The sequence below is a fragment of the Muntiacus reevesi genome, chromosome 15 (assembly GCF_963930625.1).
Source record: "Muntiacus reevesi chromosome 15, mMunRee1.1, whole genome shotgun sequence".
In the NCBI taxonomy this organism is placed as follows: domain Eukaryota; kingdom Metazoa; phylum Chordata; class Mammalia; order Artiodactyla; family Cervidae; genus Muntiacus; species Muntiacus reevesi.
This window is the reverse complement of record NC_089263.1, coordinates 65,683,860-65,710,985: the sequence shown is the minus strand read 5'-3', so window position 1 is coordinate 65,710,985 and position 27,126 is coordinate 65,683,860. Positions and strand designations below refer to the sequence as shown.

At 69.5% G+C, this 27,126-nt stretch overlaps 2 protein-coding genes across 4 annotated transcripts in view; both read right to left on the bottom strand.

The window, feature by feature from the left end:
* Nucleotides 1–3,004: 3,004 nt before the first annotated feature.
* CRIP2 (cysteine rich protein 2) lies at nucleotides 3,005–8,330 on the bottom strand. The gene is made up of 8 exons (XM_065906687.1): nucleotides 8,029–8,330; nucleotides 5,094–5,188; nucleotides 4,960–5,017; nucleotides 4,566–4,706; nucleotides 4,428–4,496; nucleotides 4,257–4,351; nucleotides 3,631–3,688; nucleotides 3,005–3,558 (listed from the first exon to the last, which is right to left on the bottom strand). The coding sequence occupies exons 1-8, from the start codon at nucleotides 8,069–8,071 to the stop codon at nucleotides 3,491–3,493; spliced, it is 627 nt and encodes a 208-aa protein (XP_065762759.1). The 5' UTR covers nucleotides 8,072–8,330; the 3' UTR covers nucleotides 3,005–3,490.
* A 3,349-nt stretch (nucleotides 8,331–11,679) lies between these two features.
* Nucleotides 11,680–27,126, bottom strand: part of MTA1 (metastasis associated 1) — a 33,408-nt gene continuing 17,961 nt past the window's right edge. Inside the window, exons 4-21 of one of the 3 annotated variants that reach the window (XM_065906994.1) lie at nucleotides 26,624–26,674; nucleotides 26,106–26,232; nucleotides 25,203–25,266; nucleotides 23,287–23,404; nucleotides 20,540–20,642; nucleotides 19,782–19,881; nucleotides 19,257–19,445; nucleotides 18,074–18,148; nucleotides 17,934–17,992; nucleotides 17,433–17,548; nucleotides 17,058–17,209; nucleotides 16,768–16,957; nucleotides 16,607–16,696; nucleotides 15,758–15,910; nucleotides 15,600–15,635; nucleotides 12,776–12,807; nucleotides 12,360–12,511; nucleotides 11,680–12,280 (exon numbers count right to left, since the gene is read on the bottom strand). In XM_065906994.1, coding sequence (XP_065763066.1) covers nucleotides 12,130–12,280; nucleotides 12,360–12,511; nucleotides 12,776–12,807; nucleotides 15,600–15,635; nucleotides 15,758–15,910; nucleotides 16,607–16,696; nucleotides 16,768–16,957; nucleotides 17,058–17,209; nucleotides 17,433–17,548; nucleotides 17,934–17,992; nucleotides 18,074–18,148; nucleotides 19,257–19,445; nucleotides 19,782–19,881; nucleotides 20,540–20,642; nucleotides 23,287–23,404; nucleotides 25,203–25,266; nucleotides 26,106–26,232; nucleotides 26,624–26,674 — 1,958 coding nt within the window. In that variant the 3' untranslated portion in view covers nucleotides 11,680–12,129. Of the gene's footprint in view, nucleotides 12,281–12,359; nucleotides 12,512–12,775; nucleotides 12,808–15,599; nucleotides 15,636–15,757; nucleotides 15,911–16,606; nucleotides 16,697–16,767; nucleotides 16,958–17,057; nucleotides 17,210–17,432; nucleotides 17,549–17,933; nucleotides 17,993–18,073; nucleotides 18,149–19,256; nucleotides 19,446–19,781; nucleotides 19,882–20,539; nucleotides 20,643–23,286; nucleotides 23,405–25,202; nucleotides 25,267–26,105; nucleotides 26,233–26,623; nucleotides 26,675–27,126 lie in introns of those variants that run through there. The other 2 variants (XM_065906995.1, XR_010659209.1) reach the window with 2 other exon arrangements.

Genomic DNA, 27,126 nt, shown 5'->3' with positions numbered 1-27,126 from the left:
GGCTGAGTCACAGGCACTCAGACATTCCCAGGGCCTATTTTTAGCAGCTTGTCTCCCAGGACCCCCTGTCTGCCCCAAGGTCCTGCCCCAGGTGGCCCTGAGGTGGGGGCGGGGGGGTGGAATCTGTGCTTTCCCAGGAGGGCTCCGACCCTGTCCTCCAGGCCTGAGACCAGCCCAGGCAGGAGAGGGTCCGTCCCCTGCTCTGTTGGAAGCAGGCCCGGGATGCAGAGGGGCTGGGGGCACCTGCGACCGTGAGCCCCCTCAGCCAGCCCTGCCAGGGCCTGCAGCTCAGCTCGTTGAGGTGCCCCTGCCCTCCCTACCCACCCAGGCTGAGCCTGGTGCCAGGAATCTCTGTATCCTGGAGCCAAAGGCCATGCAGAATGGCCTCAGATTCCAGCCTCACCAGTCCGGCAGCTGGGCGTGTTCTCAGCCCCAGACCCACCCCTGCAGCCGGCCAGGCCCTGAGAAAGTGTGCAGCCCGCACCGACCTGGCCCCCTCTTCCGGCAGTCCTCCCTGGCCCAGCCCCCAGCAGCTCAGGGCCAGACTAGAAGGCTCTCGGTGACTTGACCCTCAGCCCCTAGAACCACAGCCACTTCCAGTGAGCTGGTGCTCAAGAAAGGCCATGCCCCCTCCAGGCCTGGAGGGGCTCAGGGAGGCTAGCTGAGCGGGGCGGGGTCCCCAGGGAGCCTTCACAGCAGAGGGGCAGCCCAGGGCTGGCACTGGGGAGTCACTGGCCCGGAGGAAGCTGGTGGGGCTGGGAAGGACAGGGGCTGGGGGGTCTAGGGCAGGGGGCAGGAGATTCCGGGCCTCAGGAAGTGGGGCAGAGGAAGCCGAAGAGATGCCTGGTGTGGGGGCAGGGGACCACCAGCCAGGGACTGGGAGGCTGATGGGGTGCAGGGGGCTGGGAGGGCCCTGTGGAGAAAGCGGGGAAGACTGGCCGGATGGAAGGGGGGCGCAGCTGGGGAGCAGGGTGTCAGAGGAGGCCGGGGCGCCGCCCAGCCCTGGGGTTCTGGAGCAGAGAGAGGAGCTTAAATGGCATTTCAGGGCCGCCTCGCTAGCTGGCGGGGTGGGGTGAAGGCCGGGCCAGGGCAGGCAGAGAGGGCGGTGCACCGCACACAGGCCTCCAAGCATCTTGCGAGGGTGCCCGAGGAAACACCTGGCTCGTGGGGAGGCTCCCTGAAGCTGGGGTCCCCGAGGGAGCCTTGGCAGTGCCGGGCCCCCGCCGCCCCCACTGGCGGCACCCAGCAACCGCGAGGAGCCAGGCGGGAGCTGCCCCGCCCCGGTTTCCACGACAACCCCGGCGAAACAAACACGGAGGCTCAGCACTCTCCCCCAAGCAGGAAACGGAACGTGGCCTCCCCCGCCAGACCCCACGAGTGGGAGGCACTAGTGCCAGGCAGGTTGCAGCCGATCCTCCCTCGGGGCGGGGGGACCCGGTGCCCCTCACCCTGCCCCCAAGGCGGCAGTCACACAATAGGCACCCCTCCTCCCAGGTCTGGGGGAAGGGCTCGCAGGAGATCGCATTTCCCCGGTGTAGTTTCCACTGGAGCTTCACAGAGGAGGAGGGGCCCAGCTGTGCTCTCAGCAGCCCCCACCGGCAGGACGGCAAGAAGTTCCCATCCGGCAAGGGGAGCCCTCGGCAAGGGCGTGCCTGGGGGTGCTGGGGGTGGCCCCAACGACCCCCCAACCAAGGGGCCTCGGCTTGGCAGCAGGGAGGTGGGAATGGGGACGGTCGTCCCAGCCGCTCCTGAGTGCACCCCTTACCTCTGCCCGGGGTGAAAGCAGGGCGCCCCTGGGGTACCTGCACCAGGGCCTCCCACCCCCGGGGCAGGCCAACCCGCCTTACACATCCTGGCTGTGTTCCCGGCGCCAGCCAAGTGCAAGGAGACACTGCTGCCCACGCTGGGCGCCCGGACGGACCGGGAGGAGGCAGGGTGGCTTGGCATTGCAGACACCGAGCCGGCCGCTCCACCCGAGGGACACGGATGGCTGCTCGGAGGACAATAGCCCAGCATTCGGGCCCAGCTGTCTCATCCCGCTTCCTGGAGGACGGGTCAGAGAGGGGTCTGTGCCAGGGGCTGGGGTGCTGGGAGTTGGCCCCCCGGCAGCGGGGGGGCCGGGCAGGGCACATACGGAGCCGGCTGCCTACGGTGCTGAGGGCACAGACCCAGAGTTGACCAGGCCCCGAAGCTCCTGGCTCCGGGAGAGCCAGGCCTCTGGGGATGCGGTACCGGGAGCAGGCCGGGGCAGGCGCTGAGCCGTGGAAGGCGGGTCTACCAGGGCTCTGCCCCGGAGCGGAAGAGAAGGGGCGCCCTCTGGCGGCTGCTAGGGAGCCGCGGATAAAGGGAAGGCAGGAGCGTGGGCGGGAGTCTGGGAGGGGGCGCCTCCAGCTTCTGGGGGTTCCCGGTTGCTAGGGACAGCCTGCAGAGCCCAGAGGTGACTCCATCAACACCGCAAACCAGATGCAGAAACTGCTCAGGCAGGAGCAATAGGCCCTCCAGACAGCCTGCATTCTGTCCCTGGGCTCCCACCCGTGCTGAGGCCACCGACCAGTCAGTGCCTCTCCGCTCAAAGCTCTCCTGCCTCCACGTTCCTCCTGGGCTGAGGGTCTAACTTGTCCTGCCGACCCCTCGCCACTCTTCTCCTGCAGGAGGGGCCGTCTGTCTCTCCCCCCCTCCCCCGGGTGCCCTCAGCTCCCCTTCCCGAGGCTGACCCCGCCCCCCCCATCCCCTCCGCTGGACCGAGGCACCCGGGTCTTAGTGCCCATGTCTGGGCACCAGGACCCCAGCCCTCCCGCACTCCCCACCTCCATCTAGTCCGGTCCTCCCCAGGGGCCCAGCCCCCCACTCGCCTAAACCAGCCCAAACCAGAGCCTCCCTGCCTCCCACCCATGGGCACAGGGCCCCGCCCCCACCTCACACGGGGCCCAGGGGTTCTGGGGGCGCTTGTACTGAGAGATGGGGCCCTGGCTGCAAGTCCACCCCAGAGCCGCAGACACGAGCGTCCTTGACCTTCAGACCTTTTATTGGTAGCAAAAGTCCCAGCACTCAGTGTGAGCCACGTGAGGGTGGTGGGCGGGCGCTGGCGAGGCAGGCGGGAGGAACACGGTGGGGGGCGTGGCTGTGGCTGTCACTGGCAAGGGGGGCATAAATAACACTGTGGGCAGGAAGGCGCGGGACGGGGCGGCGCCACCTCAGAAAGGTCACCCAGGCCACGGAGACACCAGGGGCGTGTGGGGCCACGAGACCCCGACGTGGGGACACGTGGGGCCGGGACGAAAGGGGGCAGCGGGCAGTCGGGGACACACAGGTGGATACACCCGGAGACAGAGAAGGGGCAGGGTCCTGGGGTCGGGCAGGGGCTCCCTCCTCCCCCAGCTCCCTGGCCCTGGACTTGCAGGTGCAGAGATGGCCTGGGCAGTGGGCACTCTCCCCGCGGAGCCAAGCGGTGGGTCCGGGGTCAGGGGCCCGCGCAGAGCGGCCCCAGGGCCTAGGGCTGAGCTTTGCCTTCAGGGTCCTTGTCATAGATGTAGCTGCCCACGGCTCCCGTGTTCACTCCTGCAGAGAGAGACCGCTCGGTGGAAGGGAGGGCGGAGGGAGCCCGAGGCCCACACTCCGGCCCACACTCACCCTTGGGTCCAAAGAGTATTCCGTAGCAGGGCTTGTGGCAGTAGGGCTGGCCATCGTGCTAAGGACAGGGTGCGGGTGGTGAGAAGGGGGCCACAGACTCCACGCCCACCGCCCCCCGTGGCCTCCTCCGCGTCCAGGTGCCCCCCTCCCGGAGCCCTCGGCTACCAGGTCGGACCTGCAGGACGCAGCGCCGCTGCTGCACCAGCGTCGGTGAGCACACGGCGCCAGGCCGGCCTCCAGGGGGCAGCGCACACCGCCCCTCCCGGCCCGCAGCTCCCCTGGGGGCCTGCCAGCCCTCCCCACAGACCCCCACCCCTCCCGGCCCGCATCCCCCACGGGCTCCCGCCCGCCTCTCCCGGCCCGCAGAACCCCTTGGGGCCCGCCCCCGACCCTCATAACTCCCCTCGACCTCCGCCCGGCTCCCCCCCACGTAGCCCTGCCCACCCGCCTCGGACGCCCGCGCCCCCGGTCCCTCACAGCCCCCCTCGGGCCCCACCCCTCCGGGCCCGCAGCCCCCAGTCTGGGCCCCTATCCGCCCCTCTCGGACCCCCGGCCCCCTGGACCCTCAGAGATCCCTCTGGGTCCCCGCCGGCCCCCGTCGCCGTCCGGGGCCGCGCGCCTCTCACCTCCGCGTGCCCGCCCGGGGTCAGCGTCTTCCCACAGCGCTCGCAACGCAGGCACGGCCGGTGCCAGTCCTTGCCCAGAGACGTCACCTTCTCGGCTGGGGAGGAGACAGAGGATGACGCCGAGGCGCCCGGGGTAGACCTCCCAGGATGGGGTTGGGTGCGGCCACTCACCGAAGTAGACCCTCTTGTTGCAGCGGGGACACATATTGGGCTCCCCGGTGAACGTGGTGACGCTGGAGGCTGGGAGAGAGGAGGGGTCAGGGTCCGCCGGCGCCCCGCCCCTACCCCCGCCCCCCTCACCCCGCCCACCTTTGCTGGGTCCCTTCGGGGGGCCGCTGGCTTTACGCTCCTCGGTTCGGGCCACCGGGACCTCGATGGGGCCGGTGACCTGGGGTTTCTCGGTGGACGGCTTCTCGTAGATGTAGGAGCCAGCCCCTCCGATGTTCACCCCTGGGGGTGGGGGGGCAGGCACTGGACGCGGGAGCCAGGGCCCTCCCTACCCCCGCGCCTCGCAGCCACCCCCTACTTCCCAGGAAGGCTCCTTCAGCCACGGGGGACCAGGACCGCCCCCCGCCCAGGGCCGCGGTGGGGAAGGCACAGAGAGTGCTTGTCCTTCCAGGAGGGAGGGGCCCGCACGAGCGAGGGGAAACGGGACGTCTGAGCTGGGCGGGGTCCGACCCGGACCGTGGGGTCCCTGCCTCACCTTTGGGTCCGAACAGCGTGGCATAGCAGGGCTTGTGGCAGAAGGGCTTTCCATCGTGCTAGGCAGAGGGCAGGGGTTGAGGGTGGGGTCTGGCCCGGCTCCCCGCCCCCTCCCTGCCTGGGGGCGGGGCTCACCTCGGCGTGGCCCCCGGGGGTCAGCGTCTTGCTGCAGTGCTCACAGCGGAGGCAGAATCTGTGCCAGTCTTTGCCCAGGGAGCTCACCTTCTCAGCTGGGCGGAAGGGCAGTGTCAGCGCAGCACCCCTGTCCCCCACGCGCAGCCCCTGTTGCCCCCCAGGTCCCAGGCAGCCTCGGCACCTGGGTCCCCTTAACCACCCCCAGGGAGCCGTGTGGCCGCCCCCACCATCCACTCCTCATCACCCTGGGTCACTGCTTGGACCAGGCAACCTGGACGGGCTTCCAGCTCAAACCTGCCCCTCCCTGACACATGCCCCCCTCACATGGCCCCAGACCCTCCAGGAGGGCCCTGTAGGAGCAGGCAGAGTCCCAGCCCTGTGCGGAGGGGAGTGGCCCCAAGCCTCCAGACCCCCGGTGGAGAGGCCAGTCCCTGTGGCCCCCCAGGGGACAGGGCAGGGCTCTGGCAGTCCATATTTGGCCTCCATACCCTAAGCGCCAAGAGCACCGGCCCCTCCTGCCTCCGACTTTGGCGCCCAAGCTCCGAGACCAGCTGCTAAGGTCACGTCGGGGGCCCTCCCTGCCCCCTGCATCCCCCCACTCCTGGGCCATCTCCCGATGGACGGAAGCTGGGGCTTCCCCAGGGAAGCACAGCAGGAAAAGGGCGGAGGACTGGGCAGGAAGCCACTGGAGCCGAGCTGGATTCCTCCCGACTGGAAGGGGCCTGGCCAGAGGCAAGGGGAGAAGAGGGGTGGGTGGGCTGGGGCCCTTCCGCTCAGGCAGGACCTGGCCAAGGAGCGGGGACGCCTTCCCAGAGCGGCCCCTGCTTGGGCCAGGCCTCCCCCAGGGAACCAGCAGGGCGGGGATCAGGGGCCGGGCCAGAACCCCTCCAGCCCCAGGCCTGTGGAGGCTCCTGGAGGACAGCTCATGCTCCTGGTGGCTCAGGTTCGGGGCTCTGAGTTCTGGCTCCAGTGGCCCTGGTGGCGCCTGCTGGCCTGGCCAGGGGCAGCCTCTGGGACCCCACCCTTCCCAGGGGCATCACAGGCTTATAGATCTTTCTTGCCACTCCACCCTAGGAGGCTGGGACTCAGGCTAGTCAGGCCTCCCACAGGTCCATGCCAGGGCAGACGGGAGCTCGCTGAGCCCAACGCGGGCTCAGATCCCATGCCAGCCTGGCATCCTCTCCCAGCTCTCCTGCTGGCCAGCGGTGGCCGAGGCAGCTGTGGCTCAGGGCTGCCAGAACCATGATACTCTGGCTAGCTGTTAGGCTGTGGCCACTCGAGGGCAGGGGAATGACCCTCGGACCCACTGGGCAGGTCAATGGCCACACGTTACCCGCCCAAGTTGGGAAAGCAGAATCAATTGAGTCTAATGGCTTAGAAAGAAACCAGCTCCCACCCAGCTGCAGTTGTCGGGGACACAAAGACTCAGCATCCTGAGGTCACTGTGGGGGTGCCCTGGCCCAGCTCTTCCGTGCACCCACTGGGGTGCAGCCTGACTTGGGGTGGCAGCGTCCTGGCCCCGCCCCTTCCTCCACCAGGGCCTCCAGACCAGGAGAGAAGCCAGCCTTTGTTTTCTGCTGGGAGCCAGCAGCCACCCAAGCAGGCAGAAGCACTTTTCCGGGTTGTACACGGGACTGTCGGCCCACCCCTGAGCTGGCCTGGCCCGGGGTAAAGATGTGGGCAGCAGGGCTGGCAGGACGACCCTGGGGCTGGCCCCTACCCTGAGCCTTACAGGGATGAGTCCCGTTCGGGACGGGGACCGAGGGCTGGGCGGGCTCCCCAGCAGGCAGCCGGAAGCCCCGCGGCCTCCAGCCAGGCCAGAAGCACTTCAGGCCAAATCCGGTCCCTCCCCTCTGGGAACAGCAAACAACGGCCTGCGCCTCCTCCTCCCACCCGTCCACAGGGAAACCAAGGGGCCATCTTCACCTCGGCCAGTCCCCACCCCAGACCCTGGCCACTGCCCCGAGGATGACGAAAGAAGGCTCTTCTCTCTGTTTCTGTCGCCCCTGCTCTTCTGGCTTGTGCCACTATGTCTGTGCGGGCACTGGTGGGAGGCTCAGTGGGCAGGGACCCTGGCAAAGTGGGGAAGAGGGCCAGCCAGGGTGAGGCAGAGTGGGGGAGTGAGCCAGACACCAGGGTAGGAGAGCCAGCGAGTGGGTGCGCCCATGGGGTCAGTCTCTGCCAACGCAGGGGGCGTCTGGGCAGAGACAGGCTCTCCTCCCCACTCCCTCCTCCTGGATGGCACTGTTCTGACCTTGAGGAGGTAGGGGGCCTGGCCACCTGGGTTCCAGCGTCCTCTCCTGCTTCTGGGGGTTCGCTCTTCACCCCAACCGCAGGAGAGTCCAGGGGGAACTTGGCCAAGAAAAGGAGCGTGTCAGAACGCGCAAGAGGTGGAGGCCAAGGTCGCCCCCGCATGGGCTCAATCCAGACAGAGCCTAGCCCTAGCCCAGCATGTGCAGAAGTCGGGGCTGGGGCTGGGGGTCATGAAGCCAGCCGGCCCGCCCACGTGTCCGTGGGAGGCGCGACTGGGGTCCGGGCGAAAGGGTAGAGAAAGGCAGGAGCGCGCTAAAAGCGCGCAGAGCTTGCTGCTGCGCCCGACCCCGCCCCGCTGGGCTCCGCCAGGCAGGACCGCGACCGGCCGCGAGCGCAGAGCGCTCCCCCAAGCCCGGCCGCTTTCTGGAGGGTCCACGCGCCCCCGCCCGGCAGGCCTCGGGCCCCGCCTCGTCCCGGTCGGCCACTTCGGGGGTTCGGGCGTGGCCGCCCCCAGCTCTTCGCCGCTCCACCCTCCGGCCGCGCCCGCGTGGGCAGCGGACTGGCCGGATCCGGGCCGGGCATCCTAGGGCGGTGGCCGGGCGCTGGCCGCCGAGCGCCGGGGGCTCGCGGCTCTGTAGCGGGGAGCGGACCCCAAGGGCGGTGGCCGGGCCCGGGTACTCACCGAAATACACGGTCTTGTCGCACTTGGGGCACTTGGAGGCCATGGTCCGTACGCCTGGTCGCCCCGCGTCCTCCGCGCGCGCCCGTCTCCCCGCCGCAGCCGCCGCCTCCGCCGCACCCGCCCCGCCCGCCCGGCTGTCCGCTCGCCCATTGGCCTGCGGCCGGGGCGGGGCGTCGGGAGCCCGCCCTCGGGGTCCGGCCGCCCGGGACGCCGCGGGGGCAGGGGCGCACCTGCCGGGGTGGACTGGGGGCTACGCGACCCGCCTGGCGCCCCTCGGCCTCGCGCGCCGGGTGGCCTCTACCCGGCCCGCTCGGTCCTCGCCTGTTTCCATGGCAACTTCGGGGCAACCGGCTGGGCCGCGGGTGGGGCTGGGACTCCGCGGCCCCCTGACGGGGGGCGCCCTGGCCAGCGGGGCCTCGACCCGGAAGGGCGGCGTCGGGACACGCAGACTGACGCCCCGACGGCGCAGCAGCCCGCCCGGCCCGGTGCTGGCGTCCGGGTCCCCAGAGGACCCCACCCCTCCCTGCTGCGCGCCGCCGCCCGCTTCCCTTTGTTGCTCGGTTTCTATAGCAACGGCCTCGCTCTGGGACAGGAGCGGGATTCGGGCGGGAGCGCCACCCGGTCCAGGCCCGGTCCCGGCCCCGCCTAACACTGTCACTGGTGCTGGAGGCTCAGCGGGTGGAGGGCAGGGCCTCCGCCACTTCCAAAAACAGCGCGAGAGAAACTGCTGGAAGGGAGTGAGGGAGGGGGTGCCTGGCAGCGAGGGGGCCCGCGGTGTGTGCCGCAGGCTCTGAAGGCACCCTCCACAAGCTCTCCCACCCGAGGGCATGGAGGGAGAGCCGGGAGACAGGAGGCGTGGGGCCCCTGGGGTGCCCCCTCTGCGGGCGCAGCGGCCACGTGGACAAAGGCTGCCACCTGCATTCCATGCTGTTCCGCCCTGGACGCCCGCCCCATCTCTCCTCCGGGCCCAGTAGCGGCGGGCCCAGGGCCTCTGACCTCGTCCTGCTGGCCCCAGAGCCTCCTTCTGGAGGGCTGGGGAGCTAGGGGTCTGCCCGCGCTCAGGACCTCTCCCCAGGGGACCTCTGGCCCCTGCCAGCAGGACGGCCTAGCCTTTCCCACCCCTCCCTGCCTCCACCTCGCGCCATGCAGAACCCGCCTGAGCCCCAGGGTCTGGGGACCCGGAGGTCGCAGCAGCCATCTCCCAGGGATTCTGCCTTCTTGTCGGCTCCTTCCCGGACCACCATCCCTGCTGAGCCTCAGATCTGGCAGATGGACAGACGCCTAAGCCCAGATGACTGGGTCCACTCTGGGCAGTGGGCTCCAGCTCCCTCACCCCCTGCCCTGTGTCTCTGAGGCTCTGTGCTGGACACTGGGTACCCCCCCCACGCCCAGTTCCTCTCAGTGGTGGCCTCCAGGGCCTGCTTCTGGCCCCTGGCGCTGCTTTGTTCAGAGCGGGTGAGGGAGCTGGTCTCGCAGGGCAGTTTCACGGCAGCGCCCCCCCCCCCCCCGCCCTCCCTGAGGTGCCCCCCGCCCCCCGCCCCCCTCCCCCCTCCCTGAGGTGCCCCTCCTCCCTGAGGTGCCAACCCCCCCCCCCCGCCCCCGCACTCACACCCTTCAGCCTCTTTCATTTCCATGAGTGAGGACAAGAGCCCTCAAGCTGCCAGCCAGCGGGCGGGCCCCCGGCACTCAGCTCTGGCCCTGAGCCAGCCGCGGTGGAGACTAGAGAGGAGACCTCAGCGGGCCCCCTCCTGGGCAAGGTGGCCTGCAGGTCAGCCCCTCACAGCCGGCTCCCTGCTCAGGCTGGTGTCCGGTATCTCTGAATAATTCACGGGCCCCGACTTGGCACCCATTACCAGGTGCTCTGAGCTTGGGAGCCCCCCGGGACCCCAGGGCATCAGGCTGTGTGACTCCACCCCACCCTGGAATTTGCAGGACTGCTGTGGAGGGCAGGCTGGTCGGGCACAGGAGTCCTGTCAAGGAGGCTACCTGTGGGCCCCAGCCCTGCTTGGAGCGTGGGGGTGGAGCCAAGGAATGGCATTCGGCCCTGGCAGAGGCCCTGGGCAGGGGTGGGCGGCGCAGGCACCCGCCTCCCAGCTGCAGGGCTCGGGCTGATGCTCGGGGCTGTGCTGGGCTAGCCGGGAAGGGGCACTGACCAGTGGACACAGAGCCCCGTCTCAGAGCTAGAGGCTGGGACAGGCACCAGCCATGGGGCTGAGTGAGGACGGCAGGGCTGGAGGGAAGCAGGCGGGGCCCCGCTGGCCGGGCATGGGGGCAGGTCCCTCCCTCGAGGCTGCAGTGGAGCAGTGTCCTGGCGGCACTGGCGAATGGCACATGGGAAGCCAGGCTCACATTCCCGCGGGGCCCACAGGGCTGTGCCCAGGGGTGGGCAGTGGGAGGCCCCAGGCGGGGCAGGCTGGCACACCAAGGCCCTTGTGGGGACGTGCCCACTTGAGATGCCCTTGACCCTGGGGCTGGCTGCCACAGGCCCCTGCCGAGCCCACAGGAGTCGAGCAGAACTAACCAACACTCGGGTCCTCAAGACCTCCCACCCCACTTCTAGGCCTGGCACAGACCTCTCAGACAGCCGGGCCCAGTGTTGGGCCCGGGGAGGGGGCCCCGGCCCTCCTGAGGGCATGCCTGTCTCTGGGGGGTGGAGGGGAGGGCCTGGCTAGGGGGAGGCTCCTCCCCTCCCTTCCCCTCCCTTCCCCTCCCTTCCCCAGCACACTGGAGGAAGGTAGTGGTCTTCCTCAAGGTCACCAGCCTGGCCTCCCAGCCCCACCACTGGAGCTGGGGGATGGGCGGGTGTGGGGCCAGCCATGGGGGTGGCGTGCCCCAGCCTCTTCTGACACCCTGGCCCGCCACCCAGCGGGGCCCACAGCAGGCCCTTGGACGCCAGGACACCCCTTATCTGTCCCAGGCAAGGCGACAGAGCGGCTTCTATTTTAATTCTCCAGTCGAGATGTCCACACATCACAGTGGGGCTGGAGGCACAGCAGGCAGAGCTCAGGGAGGGGCCCCTCCGAGGGCCTGGCGGACCCCTCCCTCCGGCATCTGGCCTGGATGCACCTGTCTGGTGGGCCTGGAGCGGGTGTGCGGGGGGCCGGACCGAGGTAGGGTTTCTGAGAACGGACTTGCTGAAATCTGAGCAAAGTCTCCCGGAGGAAACGGCACACCTGCTTCGGGCGGCCGCGCGGCTCCTGGCAGCCATCTGCGGACAGCTGCAGCGGGCTCTGCCAGGCCGGCCAGCAGCCCGACTGACCCTGCCACCCTCGCCGCCCCAGCCAGGGAGCCTGGCACCTGCCAGCCTGGATCGCAGGCCAGGCCCGGACCACCCCTGCCTCGGACGGACAGCGTGCTGGCTCCCCATGTGGGAGCCCCAAGCCCCGATGGACCTCTCTCTGCCCCCAGGGGGCAGGTGGTGGGCATGGGCCGAGGTGCGGCGGCAGGGGAGACCGCAGGCCAGCCAGCGGGGGGCCACATGCCGCTGCCCAGGCTTCTCCCTGGACGTCCCAACGCCAGGCAGACCCAGGCAGGGGTGGCTTCCAGACCCACCGAGCTCGGGGTGGGGGGCGCTGAGCTCCTCTAAAGCGCCAGGCCTGCAGTGGGCCCGAGACAGAGAGATGGACTGAGGACAAACGACACAGGAAGGGCTAGTTGGATTTTTGTTTTTATAAGTTTTTTTTTCTTTGTTTTTTTTAATATGAAAATTACTTGAAAAGACAAAGGGCCAACCCCAGCAGGCAGCTCGGCCGGCCGCTGGCCACGCCGATCCTAACATTCCAGGTGTAAGTTACAGAGCTTAAGTTCATCTACAAAAAAGTAATAAAAATAAAATTTAAAATGGCACCTTCAACAGAAACAACAAAACTCCCGGCCGGCCCTGAGCCCGCGTGCGGGGCAGGCACTCGGGCGGGCCTCAGCTCCGCTCTGGCCAAACAGTAAACACAAAGCTAAAAAAACGGCTCCCGGCGGGCCTGGAGGAAGTCGGCGCTTCTCCCGTGGCCGAGGGGCCTTTCTCTGCGGGGGAGGGCGGGAGGGCACTACCAAATCCGAGCGGCGGCGGGCGGGCGTGGTCTGCGGCCAGAGGGCCGCGCGGGCGGCCTAGTCCTCGATGACGATGGGCTCGTCGTTGACGGGCGCGGGCGGCGGCGGCCGCAGCGGCAGGGCCTGGCTCGGGCGCAGGGCGATGGGCTTGTAGGGCCTGCGGGCCGCGCGCTTGGTCTCGGAGGACGAGAGCAGCTTGCGGATCTTCCTGTGGTGGAGCCGGGCAGTGAGCTGGGCGGCGGCGCAGCACGCGGCCCCCACCCCCGCGGGCCCGCCCGCCCGCCCACCTGGTCTCCTCGGTGGCCATGTAGAACACGTCGTCGGGGGCGTCGATCCAGTTCATCCGCCGCCGCTTGACGGGGGGCAGCGAGCCCCCCCGGATGAGGCGCACCTTGGTGGGGTACGCCTTCCCGTTGAGCAGGAGGTTCCGGCTTGGTCCCTGCGGTGGGGCAGGCCTGAGAGGGGAGCTCGGGGCCTCCACGCAGCGCCCAGAAGCCCCACGGTGGCCGTCCCAGGGGCAGTGTGGGCCGGGGCGCCCGGAGAGCCACAAAGACCCCATGAAGACCCCGACAGCTACCGCCCCTGGGGTCCCCAGGGGCCTCCCAGATGCTCCCACAGCCCCTGGCAGGCTGGGGGCCTCCCGGCTAAGGCCCACGGGAGCATGTGTGTGCAAACGTGTGGAGAACAGGGCCCTTGCGCTTACCATGTGCCTGGTCTGTCCATGATTCGCCAAACCTGAGGAAGGAGGAGGAGCACCGTGAGGCCCCCGCAGGCACACGCCACACCCGCATGCCTGCCGAGGGCCCACAGCGCAGAAGCAGGAAGCCTGGGGCTACCTCTCCCTAGAGCTGCCGCCCACACCCAGGTGGGCCTCAGCTGCCAGTCCTGGCCTTGCCCAGGTGGCTCTCAGGGACACCCCCGGGGGTGGGGTGGGTGTGGGAGCCTCGGATCTGAGCGCACTCCCCTGAGGAGCCGGGACCACTGCGGCCTGGTTTACAGAGTAGCCAAGTGACACCAGGAACAGCTGTGCATACAACGGCAACAGGGACCCCTGCAGGGCAGCCACTCCCTGGGCTCAGACTCCCCCGAGCGGCTCCCGGTCCCCAGTGTGGGCCTGGGGCCAGGTGCCCTGCGGGAAGCCGGTGCAAGTGCCCAGGAGAGCTCAGAAGGCCATGCTGCAGCTAGCAGTTCCACTCTGTGGTTGGGGATCTGGAGGGGAAGCCACCACCAGGGGCTCAGAAAAGGCACCAGGTCACAGGCTGCACCCTCAACGGGCAGCAAGACAGCCCCAGCCCCTGACGGAGGCGCCGTGAGTCTGCCCTGAGCGCCTCAGCCTGAGTACACGGGCCCGTGAGCGCGTGTTGGTCTGAGTACACGGGCCCGTGAGCGCGTGTTGGTCTGAGTACACGGGCCCGTGAGTGTGTCGGTGAGTACACGGGCCTGTGAGCACGTTTGTGTGAGTACACGGGCCCGCGAACAGGTGTTGGTGTATATACACGGGCCCATGAGCATGTGTCAGTGAGTACACGGGCCCGCAAGCACGTGTTGGTGAGTACACAGGGCCATGAGCGTGTGTCGGGATAAGTGCATGTGGCTCTGTGTCACTGTGCGTCTACGTGGTCACGTGAGCTAGTCTCCATCGCCCACATTCTGCCACACACATCTAGCTCCTCCCAAAAGTGCTTCCTGACCAAGGTCCGTCTTTAGATGAGCCTGGAATAGCTGTCCATCGCCCCTTTGCAACACCTCCTAACTCGGGGTACCCGCAACCCCAGCAGGCAGAGGCAGGGGCCCCAGCACCCAGCTTGCAGCGCTCACGAGCTGTCCACGGGTGTACACAGCGCTCAAGGCTCCACGCTACTTACCCAGGTAGGTGCCTACCAGAGGGACGGGTGGCAGAGAGAAGAAAGCACAGTTAGCGTGGGGGGCGTACACACGGGGCCCTGGGTGGAGGCAGCCACAGGCCACGGAGCGCCAGGTTAGGGAGTTAAGGCCCCCTGGGGTCAGGGCCCTGGCCGAGAGCCGACTCCTGCCATCCACTGCTGCTCCAGCCACCACAGCACCCCAGCGGGCCTGAGTGCGGCCTCCGACACCCACCCGGGACCCAGGGCTGGGGCTGAAGTAGCTACGGGAACACGTGGATTTTGGAAAAACTGATGAAGTGAATGGAGTTTATCCCCCTGCTATCAAGAGCTCTTAACAAGTCAAGCCCTAAGCCCCAAGCCCTGTTGATAAGACCCGCTTCCCCTCCTGTGGGATGTGGGCAGACGAGCGGACCGGTCGCTCTGCTGAGACCAGGGGCTGTGGGAACCCCCCAAGGATGGCTCCAGGGAAAGGGGGAGGTCAGCGAGGAGGCGAGGCTGTGGTGAGCTGGCGCCCCACCAAGGGGTTGTAGGCAAGGCAGCAGGGGGCCTGGGGTGGGAAGAGCCTGCGTCCAGATGAGTGAGAGGACCTGGCCTCAGTGCCAGTGGCTGACCCTCAGCAAGTGCCTGCCGAGCTCCCAGACACACTAAGGTGGGCGTGTCCAGGGGACCGGGCTGGGCCAGACGGGCACTGACTCCCACCACCTCCCTTGAGAACCAAGCCCGGTCCAGTCTCCTGGGCTGGCAGGTCTCCAGTCCTGACACTGGGGAGGGCTCTGGCCACATCCGTGCTGCTGCCCATGAGGCTGGGGTTCCCACGCCGGACCTGACCTTGTGGCTGGGAGGGGCTGCGGGAGGAGCTCTGAGTGCGCTCCCCTAAGTTCCCCGTCCGCTGACTCTCTTCACCTGCCCCTCGGGTGCTGCCACGGGCCCCCACAAGGCTGACATGCCCCTCACCGGCACCGTGGTGACCCCTACTAGAGCAGCCCCAGCCCACAAACGCCCCCCCCCGCCCCGAGAAGGCAAAAGCCAGCCCTGAGCAGGCGAGGGAGCCACACTTTGGAGGCCAATGCCAGCCGCGCCGGACGGTCGGAGGGCCCTGTGGCAGCCTGCCCCGGCGCATGACCCCCGCACTCGGGACAGGCCCGCAGTCTCAGCCCCGGGTGTCCCTCCCCGCGGGGCCGTGGCCTGGGCTTTCCCTCGCAGATCCCCATCAGCCATGCCAGCCACACCACAGCTCTGTCCTGTCGGCACCCGAGGGGCCAGGGTCCCACAGCCCCCCACCGGGCAGGGCGCGGGCGAGATCACAAGCACAGGGCAGACGGCCACGCGCGCTGAGGCTGACAGCATGCGGGTGGGTGCAGCGCGGCGGTAGCCAGTGCGGGCGGGCGGCGGGGGCGCCAGGGCCGCCCGACGAAGGACAGTCCACTGACCGGCGCTGGGCCCGGACGGAGGGGCATTTCATGAGCCGGGGTGCCCAGGTGGGGGGCAGCGCGTGGCCAGCACAGGGTGGGGGCAGCCCCCGGGTCTCTGCCGAGTGACAGGTGGGTCGGGGGGCGCCGGGGCGCGGCCCAGCCCGCGTGGACTGCCCTGGACGTGCCCTGAGCCGTCCGCCGCACACACGTGAGCACAGCACAGAGGCAGGCGCGAAGGGCCAGGCCTTACCCCTACTGGGCATCAAGAGGCGCTTCTTCACGTTGCCTGGCAGCGCCCGGCGGCAGGAGAGAGGAGAGAACACATGGTCAGCGGGCGCGGACGCAGCGGGGGCCGGGCACCCCAGGCCCACAGCCTCACCAGCCGAGCCCGAGGCCCCCCGGACTCACCGTCGACCCCATTGTGCTGCTCGTAGCTCCTCTTGCCCAGGATGGTGGGGGAGCCATTGTTGATGACGGGGGCCGACTTGGCGGGGGTCAGGCCGCTGAGCACGCCGGACACACTCTTCACTGGGTCAGGCTTGGGGGGGCGGGGGTGCGTCTCTGCAGGGCCGACACAGGCGAGTGGGCACACGGCCGCTCCTCAGCGGCAGCCCCACCACCCAGGAGGGTGCGTGCAGCCCAGCCCCGGCACGCACGCCAATGTGGCACCCTGGGCAGCCTGAGAGCAGGGAGAGAGGCTGGGGCCAGGCCCCTTAGCCCCTCAGTTCGGCTGACAGGCCCACCAGCGACCACCAGCAGCTCATAGGTCCAGATCCCCATAAACGAGCGGGTCCACTCAGTGGTCCCTGAGCTGCCAGCCCAGGTTGGCCACAGGCCAGATGATGAACTCAGGGCCCGTCAGCTGACCACAGATCACCCGGCCGGCCAGCTCCAGGAGGCGCAGGTCCACACCTGCCAAGTGGCACAGCCCTCGGCGGCTCTCAGGGGCCAGAGCCCAGAGAGCAGGAGGAGCCACAGCCGCCTGTCTCCCCTAGGAGCCCGCCGGCTCCGAGCATGCTTCACAAGGGAACGTGGGCACAGTGGGAGGGACTGAAGCCCAGCCCAGCCCAGCCGAGCCGAGGGCCGCGGACAAGTGGGGCGCTCGAGGCCCCAGGCCGACCCTCTCTGCGTCCCTCCCAGGGGCCACGCCTCCCACCCAGCCCGGATCCTGCCCGTCAGGGAAAAGCACGGGGAAGACCCCTCCGAACCCACACAGGGGCCTGCGGGGGGTGCGGCGGGCGGGGCAGGCGGGCTCACCGAGGAACCGCAGCACGGCCTCCAAGGGCTTCCGCGTGGCCTGCTTCAGCACCAGCGGGCTCTGGGAGGCTTCCGGCAGCCGCGCCGTGCCTGCGGGGGGCCAGGGTCAGTGCGCTCGCCCGCGGCAGCGCCCCGCCCCGCCCGCCCCGGGGGACACTCACACTCGGCCTTGATGGCCGCGCTGTTGATGGGCATGTAGGGGTGGCGGGCGGCGTGCCAGGGGCGTAGGATCTCGCGGCACAGGCGCCGGGCGATGCGCGTGAGCTTGGTGGTGTGCAGGTAGAAGGCCTGTCTCGTCTTCATGGCGAACTTGGGGCTCCCGCTGCTCCGCGCTGGGATGCCGTGGGGGCTCTGCGGAAGGGGGCGCGCCGCCCCGACACAGCGCCATGACTGCGGGCCAGGCCGCAGGGGCGGGCGCGCGGGGGGCGGGCGGGGCGCGGGCGGGGCTTACCATGTTGCTGCGGTTGGGTCCCGGCCTCTCTCCATCTAACCGGGTTGGCATTTTCAAGCCACCATATTTCTTCCAATATGTCCAACAAGACGCGCAGAGGCGACACTGCATGTTAGGGGGACCCCAAGAATACCACTGGTAAGACTGGGTGGCTACGGACAACAAAGTTGAAAATAGACGGATTCTTAAGCAGAACCAGTGACGGCAGAGAGCATCCACAGCTGTCGCCCGCCCACGCCACCCCGGCCGGGCACCACGCGCCCCTCACTCCCCGTCAGGGCTCCTCCAGGGTGCGACCCCCGCCCCCAGGCCGGTCCCCGGGACGGTGCAGGGGTGCCCAGGGCCGCGGACAGGGTGCGCCTGGGTGCCACTTACTGTAACAGCTCTCGCAGGCCCGGCCGGCCCCAGGGCTCTGGCCTGGCGGCCCCGCGCCGTTCACCACGCCTGCCTTGACGTTATTGACGCTGATCTGGTTCGGGTTTGGCTTGTTACTTGGGTAAGGGAGAGAGGGAGGGCGTCACAGGAGCACGGAGCCCCGGGCGCGCGGCTCTGGGGCCCCGGCAGCCCCGTCCACACCCGCCTGGCTGCAGGGTGGCCGCCAACCCCAGCTCTCTCCCCGTAGCCTCGGGTCAGAGTCAGACCCCATGTTGGACGGCTTCCAGCCTCCGCGCCCGGTGCTGCCTGGCAGGCCGAGGGAGAGCTGGGGCCAGGTCCTGCCCTCCCACCGCCCCCACCATCCTGGGCTTTGAGGACAGGCCCCTGTCTCGCCCAGGCTCTGAGCCAGGGAGGCGCCACCCGGCCACGTGAGGCCAGCGCCAGGCCTGGCCCACCCAGGGATGTGGAGACACAGGGGCGGTGCTCTGGGGGTACACTTACTAGTTGGGGATATAAACTTGCTTTAACTTGCTCTCTGCTTCAGCCGCTTTCAAGCGTTTCTTAAAACACAGAACACAGGGTCAGAGGCTGGCAGCTGGGTCTGCAGAGGGGAGACCCCACCCGCGCCAGCTGGCCCTCACCTGCTGCACGTATCTGTCGGTGGTCTTCCACATGTAGTAGTACTCAATGATGCTGGTGAGCGACTTCCAGGGGAGCTGCGGGAAGGGGGTGTCTCAGTGGGGGGGCGGGGATGGGCCCTGCTGGCCCACCCAGGCCACCGTCAGGGCCCCGCCCAGGCTCGCCCGCTCCTGGGCAGAGGGCATAGCACAGAAGCTCCTCCCCAGTTTCCATTCCTGCCATGGCTGGCTGGCTGGGTAGGTAGGCGCTCCCGCCCCCAGCACACAGTGCCAGGGTGGGGGGCAGGGAGGAGCCACCCAGGCCCCACCCCGTCCAGGCTGTGGGCTGCACATGCGCACGCGCTCTGCTCCCGCTGTTCTGGCATCACCCCTGGCTCACAGGCCGAGCGCAAGTCCAGCAGGGCTCGCGCCACCTGCGGGCCTGCCTCCCGTGAGCACGTTCACCCACATCTGCCCAGGTGAGTCGATCGCAGGCTACGCGTCTCCTGCACCTGGGCCGTCACACAGGCGTGCTAGGGGCCCGGGACCTGTCGGAGGGGAAGAGGGGGTGCGGCCAGTGTGCCCGGCGCTTTACTTCCTGCCCAGCGCGCTCCGCTTATTTCTGGTGAGGAGGCCTTGCCGCCCTGCTGAGGTTTCGGCACACTCTAGCTGTCGGTCAAGAGGCCGGCTCTGGGCTCGGCCTGCACCCGCGGCACCAGGGCTCTGAGGGGCCCTCTGAGGGCCTCTGAGCCACTGCTTCTCCGCCTTCTGCGGCAAGCCCGGCACCAGCTTTGTCTATTCCAGCTGAGATGCCGCTGGGCATGAGATGCGGGCCGCTGCATCCCGGGCTCTCCCAGGGGCTCGTGGTCAGGCTGGCCTGGCTGCCCTGCTGCCCTCTCTGCACAGACGTGCTCCTCTGAGTGACCAGCGTTCTCCCTTCAGACGAGCTCAAGTGTGTTTTAGGGGCTGTGAGAGCGGGAGGGTCCCTGCGGACTTGATTCCCACGGGCTCACCGAGGGACACTTCCAAGGACGTATGCGGAGGCTCGACTGGTTATTAAAAACAACTGGACTCAAACACACCCGGGGCCCTGAGGGCCGGTGAGGACCTGGACCTGGAGATGCAGCAGGCGCCTCTAACAGACGAGGGGGCGGGAACACGGAGGCCTGGGAGCAGCGCGGCCCTGAGCCCGCCCTGCGGTACTCACGAAGTCTTGCTGAATGTCCGTGAAGTCCTTCCCGTACTTTTCCAGGGCCTCCTCGAAAAGGCTGGCCTCTGAGGCTGACCACTCCTCCATCTCGTCCCTGCAGAGCACGGGCCCGCCCTGCGGCACCAGGGCTGAGATGGCCTTGGCGACGTCGTACACGCTCCGGTGCAGCGTGTCCATGGCATGGAACTGTGCGGGGCAGGAGGCAGGGTCACCCAGGCCCCGTGCTGGCACCCACCCCCAGCCCAGACGGCGGACACACCCGGGTCACGTGTGGAAGACCACAGGACACGGGGCGGCTGCGGGCCTCTGGGGGAGTGTGGGGAGAGAGCTGTGGGCAGGCGGGGCCGGCCCGGGGCACGTGGGCCCCCTTCTGGGAGACGTGCTGCCCGAGGCGGGGCGGGAAGATGGAGCAGGGCAGCCCCAGGACGTGCAGGTCAGCCTGAGCCTGTGTGGAGACGGGGCTGCCACACGAGGGCAGCCCTGCCCGGGGGACGGACGGGCTGGCCTGAGCAGGCCCCTTACCAGGGTGATGTCCCGGGAGGCGGCCGCGGCGCTCATGTGCAGGCTGGGCTGCCGGACAGAGCTACTGCAGTCCAGGGCCCGGGCGAAGGTGCCCACGGAGCTGGGGGCAGGGGGGGAGAGACGCTGACACCGGAGCAGACAAGCAGGCCAGCTGGGCTGAGCGCAACAGGCAGCAGCGCCCAGGCTCGGCCATCTCGAGAAGGAGCGCTCTGCTCTGGAGTTCGGGGACTGAGTCTGAGTCTGAGTCTCTACAGAGCTCTTCTCACGAAACAGCCTTCAGATTCCAGCGCTGGATGGCGCCTGGCTGGGGGGTGGCACATGGCCCTGAGTGCTCACCAGAGCTGCCCCTGGGGGGCCAGGGCATCAGCCTCAGCAGAGGCAGCTCCGGAGAGCGCACCCGCTTCGTGTCCGGGAGGCCTCGGCCTCGGCCACGTCCGCCCCAGCGGCCTCCGCCCGGTCCCAGAGCCGGACGGGCGCCCTGTCCCACCCCGCAACCTGCGGAAAGGGCCCCACCGGCGCCCGGCCTGCTCGGCCTGTTGGGGGGTGGCCCCAAGCAGCCCCTCAGAGCCAGCTCCGTGTGCAGGAAGGGCCAGGCCTCCCTGGGGACCAGGAACGGGTCACCACAGAGCAGCCCGGCCCCGCTGACCTCGTGTGCCCTTCGCCGGCGATGCCCCACAGCACAGACGTCCCAGAACCCAGCACAGGGCGGGTGAGCAGCTAAGGCCGTGCCAGCCTGTGCCCCGCCTGACGGCACTCACCGGGCCACCACCAGGAACTGGTCAATCTGCTTGTCCACGAGCGGGTTGCGGGCCTCCCACACCTTGGTCTCCAGCTTGGACTGGTCTCGGCCATCCTCCTCGCCTGTGGGGAACGGGTGCCGCGGGGTGAGGCCGCCGGGGCCGTGGGAGGAGCCCCGAGGCCCTCATGAGAGCTTGGAGCCAGGGGTCCCCTTAGGGCCTGGCCTCCTGGGGTGAGGGATGGAGCACCCCCTTCTGCAGGGAGGGAGAAGGTGAGTGAACCCGGGGTAGGGACACAGCACACATGTGCACACACAAACACACGGAGGCGCATACACCACACACAGGCGCGCACACACACACACACGGATGCGGTCGGGTCGGTGCTCCAGGGCGAGCGTGTCACAGGGCAAGCCTTCGCCTCTGGAGTGGGGTCCAGGTCTGGGCTCCCAGGCCCTTGGAGGAGCCACCGGGAGGGCCCCGGCAGCACAGACGCTGGGTGAGGGGCAGGCAGTTCGGATCTGATCAGTCGAGCCCCTTAACTACCAGCATGCTGATGCCAGCTCAGCAGACATTTGCCCGCCACCTGGGGCCCTGAGGCCAGAGGCCTCGTCTCAGGGCGTCTTCCCCCTCAGCATGCAGGTGGTGCAGGGGGGCCAAGGGCCCGGCCATGGACGCTTCTGTCCTGGGCAGCACCCATGCCAAGGGCCGATGTGCTCTGGTCAGCAGGGGGGATGGGGCCACAAGGAGGGTCCGGAGAATGCCCACCCTGGCGTGGGGGACACGTCACACCCACACTCAACTCGGGCGCCCGGGCTGAACATCTGCAGACACCCTCAGCCACAGTCCCTCTTGGTGGGAATCCGCTTCCAGGCCCAGGACCCCCCACACACGTGGAAATCCCATGGAGCCTGGGGTGGGTGCGGGTCAGCAGGGCTGGATGTGGCTGAAAGTCTCCGGGAAGACATGTGCCCCCTCGCCCTGGGGAGGTCACCCTGGCGGGCTCCAGGGGCACGCTGGGCCAGGGGTCCACGGGAGGGAAGCCCAGCACCGCAGACATGCAGGGCTGACCCAGGGACGGGGCATGCAGATCCGAGAGCCTGGGGTGCTGGGGCTGCGGGATGCAATGGGGTGCCTGGAGGACGGACACGGGTGGGGTCCCCGCCGGCAGCGCCTCAGCACTAAGACCCTCTCCAGGGAAGGCAGGGACCCTCTTCCTGGATCCAGGCGCCAGCGACGTGGCCAGGCAGCCAGGCCCAGAAACCCGGGCGTGGTGGCACCTGTCCCAGGGCCACGCTGGCCAGCAGGCAGCATCACAGCACACTCTGTGCTGCCACACACGTTCACGGCCGGGGCGCAGGTTCATACGGGCAGGGTTCACGCCCTGGGAAGCACGGGAAGACGGCAGGCTGAGGCCTTCACCAGGGCCCCCGGGGCAGGAGCGGAAAACGCCCAGGCGGCAGGGCTCGCTCAGGGCACCTGAGGACAGAGGCTCATCCCTGCTGACCACCCGAGCGGTTGGCAACGCGAGCTCTTTGGACATTCCAACCACCAGCGTCCTCTGGTGGCCTCACCAGGACCCCTTAGCCACCCCACAGGAGCGCAGGCCTGGGGACCCCCGGGGACCCTGAAGGATGCCTGACCCTGGAGACAGGTCTGCGGCCAGCACGGCCGGCTCTGTTCCAGTGGGAGACGTGGTGCAGGGGCCCCCAGGATGACACGAGTGCTCACAGGGCCAGAGGGAGACGCAGCCAGGCCCGCCTGCGATGGAGCCGGACACACGGGGCGGACAGGGGAGCCGCCCCGCCACCCGCTTCCCACGGGCCTGGCTCAGTGCCTCCCTGACACCCGACCAGATGAGCAAGCGCCCCAGACGGAGACCGAGGCCCGACAGGGAGGCAGGTGTGAGCGTGTGGATGAGGGGCAAGTGAGCTGTGGCACAGGTGTGCACACGGGCCAAGAGCAGGGCCCAGGGCGGGTGGCGCAGCCGGGGATTCAGGAGGAGCGGCCGCAGAGGGGACTCCCGGGACGCAGAGTGCAGAGGGGAGCCAGGCCCGGCCCGCGCCCCACTGACACAGGGACACGCACCAGGGCCGCCCGAGGACGTGAGGCGGCCGCGACGCACTCCCTGAGGCACGCGGGGACCCCAGGCGGCCTGTGCACCGCACACGGGGCCAGCTCTGCGGGGACACAGGCTCCGGAGAGAGCAAGGCGCCCGAGGGCCCTGAGACCAAGCGCACGCGTGGTCCAGCCGCCAGGCCCGCCTCATGGAGCCGCGCCAGGACAGGAGGGGACAGGATGCCCACGACCATGGACCCCGCGGCCCCGTGTCAGCCCCACTTGCCTCGGTGTGGCCGCCACCCAAGGGATGCGGGCCGCTCATGGCAGGCCCGTGGTTAGCCCTGGGGCCCCCGCAGGGAGTGAGGCCGGGGCGGGGGGTCACCAGGGCCCGAGTTCCCCTGCACTGTGTGCCTGGGGACAGGCTGAGCTGCAGGAAGGGGTCAGGCCCGCCCACAGCCCGCAGGCCGCTGGAGGCCTGAGCAGGCAGGGGAGCCGGGCACTGCGTTCCCCGAGCACGAGGGCCTCGCGGACAGCACTGTCCCCCAGAAGTCACTGACACCGGCAATGGCTCAAACAAGCTCTTTGAACAGAAAAAGAGCTTATAAAAAGTTATGAAAACAACTGCTAAAAGGAAACAAAGTCTCCAGGCAGCACAGAGGGTCCAGCGACAGGCGCTGGGGGTGCTGGGCCTGCCGCCGCCCACCCACCTTCTTTCAGCAGGTCGGTGATGTCCGCCTGGTACCGGTTCCCCACCCGGATCTCCCCCTTGTCCGCCAGGAGGGTCTTCTGCTGGGGGTCGTAGACCAGGGAGTAGAAGAAGAAGTCCTGGAAAGCAGCACGGGGCGGGGGTGTCGGCACACAGCGCCGCGGCCACGCCCACGGGGCCAGCGACCTGCTCAGACGCAGAGCCCACAGGCCCGGCTGCAGGCAGCTCCCCAAATCGCCTCGAGCCCGTCAGCAGCAAGTCCGAAAATTTAGTTTATAGAAGCATCTGACAGCAACAAAACTCAGAAGACATCTGGGAACAAATCTGACAGATTCTGGGCTCGGCCTCTAAGACGGCAGGGTTCCCGTGCAGTTGTCACAGGAGACGCACACAGAGCGGCCACGTAACGGAACGTCCCGGGCCCAGCGCCCAGAACTGGCGGCTCCCAGCCCATGGGCACCCTCCTGCCGGCTCCAGGAACACCCAGGGGGCAGCAGGCACAATGCGCCCTCCTTGGCCCCCGGGAAGCCACGTTGAGCTGGCCTGGGCTTCTCAGAAGCAAGCCTGCAGACCCGGGGCTTCCCCTGGGGCCTCACCGTGTCCCGCGGGGTCTACATGGCCCCGAGCCCCCACTGTGCCTTTCTTGACTCCTGTGTGGCTGTTCCTCCGCAGCCCTCGCTCCCACAGGCGGCAGCGGGCAGGGGCTGCTCCCAGGTCAGGGCCGAGGGCTCCTGGGGGTAGGTCCCGTGGGCTGCAGCTGTGCGCCTGTGCTGCCAGCTGCCCTCGCCTCAGCCAACACCCCCCTCCTCGGAGGCCCCCACTCCCCAGACAGGTGAAGACCAGCAGGACACGCTCGCTGTGACCCCGCAGACGCACGCAGGTGCCAGAGCGGGGCCCATGTGCCTCCCGAGGCTGCTTCACAGTCGCCTTTGCTCAGAGACAGCCCCCCACCTTACTGCTCGGGCGGCTGCCACCAGGGGGACCTTTCCAAACTGCAGACCGCGCGTCTGTTCCCCAGGGGAAGCTGCCTGGGGCCACAGCCCCCCTCTGCCCGCCACCTTCCCAGGCCGCACCAGGCCTCCCGCAGGCAGGCAGGCAGGGGCTCCCGGGGGGCCCAGGCTGCCCCGGCGGCTCCTCTGCGTCAACTCCAAGCAGCATCGCCTGGCGGTTCTCCAACTCCTGAGTCAGGCGTCAGGGAGGCCGCGCACCAGGCCGCCCTCGCTGGACCACTGGGACTGCAGCCGTCTGCACTCCCAGTTCACACCGCCCCCTTCGCGCACTCCTCTGGGGTCCTGGAGAGCCTGGCCTTGCCTGGGGAGGGTGCTGCCCGCAGCGATGACCCCTGCAGGAGCTGCAGGGATCGTGGGCAGGTCCCCTGGGAGCCAGCAGCGCGTATCCCCTGGACATGCGAGGAGGGGACCCTGCCCCTTGGCCACGCCCTGGCCTGCCCTTGCAGGGTGACGCCCGAGCCCTGTTGCGGCAACCCCTGCTGGCCCACCGTCTTCCCTGGACACGCATGTGTCCTCTGGAGACGGCTCTGATCATCATGCTTCTTGGGAGAGGGGGCGCTGGACAGGCAAGCCCCTCAGAACCACCCGCCCTGGGGGTCACGGCTGGAGGAACAGCGGCCACAGGGTGAGGAGCTCAGGCGTCACCGCGAGGCCCGTCCACCCGTGGGACGAGGTTGGTCCCCTGGCCCCGGTGGCACTGAGAACTTCTGTTTCATAAAGTCAGACACTTGCGGTCGCCCGGCCGGCAGTGCTGGGTCGTCACAGTGTGGCTGGGACTCGGCGGCCAGTGTGGCTGGGTGGGCACCCGCCTAGCTGGGGAAGCCCAGGCGGCACTCCGGCAGCCGCCACGGGCCTCCCCACCCCAGGCAGGACAAGTTGTGCCCCTCAGGGGGCAAGGGAGCCTCACCTCCCGCTCCAGGTAGGACTTGAGGGACTCGGTCTCGTTCAACAAAGTGACGCTGCACTTCCCTCTGCAAGGCAGGACACAGGAGGGTGTGCGTCAGGGGAGGCAGGCATTCCCCCGCACCCACTCAGGCCCGCGGCACCCGACACGCGTGCTCCCACCCCGGGCCCGCGGCACCCGACACGCGAGCTCCCCGCCCCGGGCCCGCGGCACCGACGCGCGAGCTCCCCGCCCCGGGCTGCGGTACCCGACGCGCGAGCTCCCCGCCCCGGGCCCGCGGCACTGACGCGCGAGCTCCCCGCCCCGGGCCCGCGGCACCCGACGCGCGAGCTCCCCGCCCCGGGCCCGCGGCACCCGACGCGCGAGCTCCCCGCCCCGGGCCCGCGGTACCCGACGCGCGAGCTCCCCGCCCCGGGCCCGCGGCACCGACGCGCGTGCTCCCCGCCCCGGGCCCGCGGCACCGACGCGCGTGCTCCCCGCCCCGGGCCCGCGGCACGCGACGCGCGAGCTCCCCGCACCGACGCGCGAGCTCCCCGCCCCGGGCCCGCGGCACCCGACGCGCGAGCTCCCCGCCCCGGGCTGCGGTACCCGACGCGCGAGCTCCCCGCCCCGGGCCCGCGGTACCCGACGCGCGAGCTCCCCGCCCCGGGCCCGCGGCACCGACGCGCGTGCTCCCCGCCCCGGGCCCGCGGCACCCGATGCGCATGCTCCCCGCCCCGGGCCCGCGGCACCCGATGCGCGAGCTCCCCGCCCCGGGCCCGCGGCACCGACGCGCGAGCTCCCCGCCCCGGGCCTGTGGCACCCGACGCGCGTGCTCCCGCCCCGGGCTGCGGTACCTGATGCGCGAGCTCCCCGCCCCGGGCCCGCGGCACCGACGCGCGTGCTCCCCGCCCCGGGCTGCGGTACCTGATGTGCGTGGCGGGCAAGGACTCCAGCTGTCTAGACAGGAACAACTCCCGATGCCGCAGCTGGTGCTTGAGCTTCTCGGGCAGGTCCACCATCTCCGGGTTCTCCATCTCCTCCTCTATTTCTCCTGAAGGACACAGAGGACACGTGCTCAGGCCACCGAACAGACCCACTCACTGGTGGCCCAGGCCCCGCCCCCACGGGGCCCCGGCAGGCGCTTGGGCAGCGCTGGTTCTAGCCTAGCCGCCCCAGAAGTCCGCAGCCTGGGTGTCCGATCAGGAAGGAGGACGTGTCCTGAGCTGGCCGGGGGGAGACGGGGGAGACAAGGCAGCCACTGCTGCACGTCCAGGGCCGGGGGGCAAAGACCCCACAGCCGTGCCCCGAGCCCTCCCTGCACCGGAACCCCCTCAGGGCCAAGCTGCAGGGCCTCCGCGGGCACACCTCGCCGCGGGCAAGCAGGGACGGGCATGCAGCCCGGCGCACAGGCGCTGGGACCCTCCTGCGAGGGCAGCTCTTACCTTCCTCGCCGGTGTCGGCCCCCGATCCGGTTTTATAGCAGACTGACAGCGCTATACAACAGACAGACAGCGCCCAGACGGCGGGTCAGCCGCAGCGCCCGGCCTGGCTGAGGGGGCGAGGCTGGGGGCAAGGTGGACCCGGCCGGAGCCAGAGGACGTCCCACCCAGCTGACCTCGGCCCTGCCCACCCCCACGCCCACGCCGCCCATGCCTCCGAGCAGATCCCAGACCAGCCTGTCCCGGCAAAGTCGGAGGGAGCCAGACCTTCCCGAGAAGCAGGCCTGGGGGGCAGGGCGGGGGCGGGATGGGTCCCCAAGCCAGATCAGCGGCACACGTGTCCCGCCTGGGGTCCTCGGCTGCCCCCCCAAGGCTGGGACACTTGTGCCCACAGGGAGAGCCCGGAAGTCTGGCACATGGGGGACAGCCGGGGTCCTCCAGAATGTGGACTCGGCACAGGCAGGCCTGGGGCCGGGGTGCCCCTGAAGGCAGCAGTGGTCGGGGGC